The 6,000-nt window shown below is 34.7% G+C and overlaps 1 protein-coding gene across 1 annotated transcript in view; it reads right to left on the bottom strand.

Moving 5' to 3' along the window:
- Window positions 1-886: 886 nt before the first annotated feature.
- RGS7BP (regulator of G protein signaling 7 binding protein) overlaps window positions 887-6,000 on the bottom strand; it is a 46,814-nt gene continuing 41,700 nt past the window's right edge. Inside the window, exon 6 of the mRNA XM_074813147.1 lies at window positions 887-3,978. Within this exon, the coding sequence (XP_074669248.1) occupies window positions 3,887-3,978 (92 nt within the window). The 3' untranslated portion in view covers window positions 887-3,886. The remainder of the gene's footprint in view (window positions 3,979-6,000) is intronic.

Genomic DNA, 6,000 nt, shown 5'->3' with positions numbered 1-6,000 from the left:
CTTCTGCTCTGAAAACTTTACACTTTACACTGTACACGAATAACTGACTTTTTAAACAGGCATTTTTTATCACATGAAATCTGTGAAAACAAGAAAGGTACTAGTGATTATGAAGAATTTGGTTTTGTTCTGGAAAGGCGGAGCTGCACAAAGTTTAAGTAAAACAGAGTTGGTGGAACTTGACATATTTGGTGGATACAGAAATTTTGCTTTTTTCTTCATACCTTGCAAAAGAGTTGTGGTGCCTTTAACCTGTAGCAATTTCAACTAAAATGTTCAAGTCCTGTTAAGGATTAGAAAGCAAGTACTGTTTTCCTCAGTATTTTCCCTAAATTGTTTGTTTGCATGCATTCAGGCATTTATCAATGTAAAGTGGTATTTTCTTCATAATAATTGGAAAATAAGCAAATAAAAGAATGGTTCTAAATCATCTCTAAGTGATTTTGGTATAATTTTGTTGTGGGAACTTTTAAACTTTGATCCTACATTGCCCTATTCCATTAAACTAAGATATAGTAATATCATTAACATTTATCCTTCTTGGACCTACAGGATGTTCTGGGGCTTAAAACAAAGTTTATTTTGTTTCCTTTTGAATTTTGGTGAGGTATAATCCTCTGCATTCCTAACTAAGCCAATTTATCCCTTAACACCTCTTCAATTCAGATACTTATCAGGCCTTGGTTCATGGCCACTATCTATTAAAAGATAACTGGAGGACATTCCATTCACTCTTGATCACCAATATCCCTTAAATGGACATAAAGCTTGGGAATTAAAGCATGCATCCATTAGGATTAGTAAAAGGTATAATAAATATAACTGGTTTGAAAGAAGTTGCAAAATTCATTTTGCAGTTTTGCGGAAGTATGGAAAGTCTTCAGAATGAGCAGAGGTTGAAATTTTAATAGTCTTTAGTTCAGGAAGGACAGACACAACTAACATTTCCAGAATAACAAAAGGTACAAGGATGTACATATTACTGTACACTTTAAAACAGTGCAAACAAAAAGGACTTCAAAGATAACATACATAAATCTGTTTCTGTCACAGAATGTGATAAAGTTGTGCAACTCATTGTGATATGACTGATGTCAAGAGCTTTGCATAGTTAATTAACATGTATACAGTTGTCTCACTAATGTATATTCCATTGCAAAAGATGCAGTAAAAATACAGAGACATGAGCTGTCATATAACTTCACATGTTAACTTCGCTGTGATGATAATATGGGCAGATACTGCACTAGACACACTTACTGCTTATTCTGCCCATCTTCCTTTGAAAGTAGTTGTTAAAAAAAGACATCACACTGACCCAATACAGCAGTTTCTCTGTGTGTACCAATATAACAATATTTTAAAAAGAATTAAGTTTGCCTGTGTGAAATTTTCCTTCCCCCTTTCTCTCTTGTAGCATTGCTGCATATTCAGTCTTGTGCTCATACACTGTTTTTTTGGCATTAATGTCTACAGGATTAATAAAATAGTATCAGTCTGTCTTTTTAGCTTATGCTGAACCAAAACTAATTACAGATCTTCACGGACAATATGTTTTAATAGCCATTAAATATCAGGAGTTGTTTTTCCAAAGTTTTAACAGTTGCAAAATGTATTGTATCTGTGGGGATGAAGTCCCAGAGCAGGTCTATTGGTCTGCAGACTTTTAATGAAAACATGTCAGTGCTGCCATTGTTTGGACATTCTTTACTTATTATAGAAAACTAGGATCTGATTAACAAGAACATTGTTCATGAGACATGTGGGTGAAAAGTCAAAGAATTAACTCTGAAAAAACATCCTGCTGTGGACTTCGATTGCATACTTAAAAACACATTCATGCTCACAAGCACAGAGTTTTGTGTGTGTAGGGATCTTCCCTCATTCAATGCTGTGTACACTGAAATCTTGAAACACATTGCAGTTACCTTTTTCTGTGCTATTTAAAGAATTTAGTCATGCATTCCTCAGATCAAATTAATTTTGCTTATGGAAGCACACAATTTCCATGAGGGAATTTTAGGTTTATTTGCCCTTATTGCATTTAAAGTATTTATTTGTGGGCCTGATCACTCAAAAATATATTTTCTATGTGGGAGACTGAAAGGTGAAAGGTGAACAGATCAGTCCAACCTGGAAAAAAACAAAACACGCTGCTTTATCTTAGTGAAAAGAAACATGTCCTTCCAGAGAAATGCTGGACACTTAGTTACATGAATGTCTAAAACAGGAGTGGTGTGCTGCTTCAGAAAGAAAAATTCCTGACTTCCATTCTTGGGAATTAGATCTGAATTTCTGGTCCTTGCTCTAGACAGTACACTAATATTTCTGACAACGTAGATGTTTCCTTCCTTTCTCAGCAAACAGCATTCCAGGAGAAAAACTCTAGAAAAATCAGTCAGATCAAACTTTGTAGCTGCCAGATATAGTTCAGTGAATAGCTATTCCTAACAAACTGCTTTGAGGGATCTACTAATACCCTAACAAAAACCCACAGAGAATCTAACTGTATGGGTGCTTCCTGTGACAAGGAAACAATCCCTTCTTACCCACCACTAAACCCTTACACAGTAAGAAGGAACTTGGTTCCTGTTGACGTGGTGGGTCATGGTGGAATGGCAGAAGGGTTCATAGTCACTTTCCTCATGTATTACTGACTACAAGGGTATGGTGACTTTCTCTGTACAGTAGTTACAGATTGTTATGAGTTTCATAGTGTTGCAGTCTAGGACAAGTTTAGGTCTGTTGTCTTGCCTATCATCCTGAAATATCACTACAATGAGTCTGACCTATTCATATCTATTGCTGCTACTAGCTGTCATTTTAGCACTTACATATTCATCATGACTTTTTATCTGTCTTTGTAAACATACTTCTTGAAATGGAAAAATGATCAAAACTTTTTGTAGTATTCTAACAACCAAATTAGAAAAAAAAAGACATATTCTGGAGATATAACTAGAAACAAGACAACTTTTAATTTAAATAAAAAACTTTATTAACAATGTAAAACGTTTAATATCTTACAGTCTCAGATAATTCTGGCATGCCCTATAAGAGTTAATACTTAGTGATATGCAGACACCATGCTTTAAATTCTATTGGAAACAAAATGAGTTCGTATTGTGTTTTACATTGTTTATTTTAATACACCTTCTGTTAATATTTTTTTTTCCAAAAGCTTGTAGAGATACTATCAGCTTAAAAGAAAATCTGTTGCTTCTATGCATTGCACAGTATGCAGATACTATGACTTCTTTGTATTTACAAGGTCTAAGTATTTTCATATATGGTTTGTGTATCATAAATTAAGATACTTTTCTATGAAGCTTTTAAACTGAGATACAGTGGAACACTCAATGTGAATGAGAGCACAAAAAGCAACTGGGATTTGTGCGAATTCTGTTACAATGTTGTTTAAATGTTTTAGAACTTTAATACTTTTGCTGTTAAATAGTTTTCTATGCTTAAAGACTGTTAGAATATGATCAAGTATTTTAATGATACTAATAAGAGCACTGTACTATGCACAAACTTTTAGCTGCAGTTCAAACAATAAAAAAAAATTTAAAATTATCTATTAACAATAGTTCATGTGTCTTTCCTCTGAGTGGTTGAAAGTAAGCATGCAAAACATACTTTTAGAAGTTTTAAAAACATTCTTAGTTATGTGAGATCTATTCCACAGCTGGTTTTTGACCACCATAACTTTAAACTATTAAAACCCTTATTTTGAAAAGGGGGATGGAGGAAAAGAGAAAAAGAAATAGGCCAGAGTAGAAAATGTACTTTATAATCAAAAGTAGCAATGTTCATCTTTTTGGTGGTCAAATAATAGTGGTTTACACAAAGTTATGTTTTTCTTGGTGCTTCTGTGCTTAATCTTCTAACTTGAGACAAGACAACACAGTCCAAAGAATCTTCGCTTTCGTCTTCTTACCAATGGATACGGAGTCAAGTTTAGGAGGCTGCTATCATCTGTGATGAAAAACCCCACATTTTAATACAAGCACATACACATGCACACACACACACATGAGTTTATATCATTTTTGTGTCCTAACAGCACCTACATGATCAAGTAGTAGATCCTATTGTTCTAGGCATAGAGCAAATAATATCCTAAGTTTTGTATGTAAGAGTCTTACAATGGTAATTATCAGGATCTCCATGACAATGCAGTAGAAATTTTGGCAAGAAGAATACCAGTTCAATGATGAAACTTAAATGAAATTACAACTCCAGTGCTGGCAGACAATATTCATTCATAGATGAATAATGTTAGGGTCCCGAATAAAACCTAAATATAAGTAGCTTGAGATCTTGCAGACATGCAAGTTTGGAAATTGCAATCCTAAGGTTAAATTCTGGCTTAATATAAACATAAAAAAAACCCATTATTGGGTGGCCGTTTGTGCATATCAGGGAGCATTTCCATTTAAAACTGAAACATTTTAGCACTTCAAGAGAAAAAGCACTTGTCTGGAAAAGTTAGCATAATATGCTCACCCTATTTCTGTTTATCTTTGTCATTTATATTAACTCCTTTTAAATTCATACAAAATGTATATACTGGTGTCTATACTTACATTAACTCATGCACTGTCAGCAAGCTATCTTGCAAAGTCTTTAGAATTCACTTTGTATTTCTGCCATCTTCAGGCATGGTTTCAGGCTAAGAGCTATGACTTATTATGTTCCTATTCTGGTTACATCAGGGACCTAGTTTTGATTGTGGGCTCTAGACACTAATGTAATACAAATACTTAACTATAAGAACATAGGTAAGAGATCTGTGACTCACACTTATGAACCACATGAACAAAATCTCTTAGCACAGTAACTTTCCTGCTGTCACTTCAGAAGAATTTCATACAGAAAAACAGGTCTGTGAGCAGTCAGTAACATTATGTAAAGCTTTTGTGGGCTTGCAATCTTAACTCTGTTCTGGCTGTCACTGAAATCAACTGCAAAACACTCATTTATTGAAAGCAGGATTGGGTCTTGTAAAGGCCAACTCATTCAGTGGCATTCATTCATTCATCTCATAATCACTCAAACAGTGCTTGTAATTAATTTACATTTCAAAATTACAGTCCAGACCATACTAATTACCTATAATGTTGTTTGTTCTATTTATTTATACTGTTATCTAGCTTTAATTAATTAAAGGTCTTGGAATATTTCAAAAATGTTAAGTGCTGGATGAGTAATGAATATATGACTGTCCATTCCTGAGGCATCCATTCTCAGAGGTGATCTGAAAACTATGATCACAGCTGCAGTCTGTAGGAGTGGCAAAAACACCATTTGTGACTACATGACCCTGGACATATCTCAGAGCTTTTAAACTCTAGCTGACACATTCCCCATGCTGCTGCACAGGCGATAAGTGATTTTCTGGCCAGTGTTGAAGGGCAGTGTGGACAACAGACAGCAGAGAAGAAATCTGTATGCCTTCATCTCTGTTCTGAATTCAAGTTTCTATATGCTTTATATCCCCCAAATTTGTCTTTTCCTTATTTCTACCATGCTTCTTTCTTCCAGGCTATGCACAGACTTTATGGCATTTTTCCAGTGTCTACAACGGCACATCTGTATCTTCTATCACAAGCAATTCCCCTTCTCCTTTCACATAGTTTTCCATCAAGCCATCCTGCTATAAACTCTTACTTGTATAAGGAATTCATCCATTTTATACTCATCTCTTACCATATTATGATCAATGCTAGACTGCTTAGTTACTTGAGACAAGATCTAGGACACATTAGGCATACTTCATCAGCTGCCACTGTGCAAAGACTTCACAGCCTTTTATTATCATTATCAAGAAGAAATCGAAAAGGAAAGTTACTATCTTTTTAATGTTGTTCACATGAAGGAGAGTCCCTGTAGATGTGAAATACTTAACATTGCTGGGCCACAAAATGAAGGCCCATTGCTAAATACATGCATAGGTCAAAGAACTTGCCCCCTGTGCATTTGTATGGGGTGTCTAAT

This window comes from Strix aluco, chromosome Z (genome assembly GCF_031877795.1).
Source record: "Strix aluco isolate bStrAlu1 chromosome Z, bStrAlu1.hap1, whole genome shotgun sequence".
Lineage (NCBI taxonomy): Eukaryota > Metazoa > Chordata > Aves > Strigiformes > Strigidae > Strix > Strix aluco.
The sequence above is the reverse complement of the archived record's forward strand: the minus strand, read 5'-3'. Positions and strand labels throughout refer to the sequence as shown.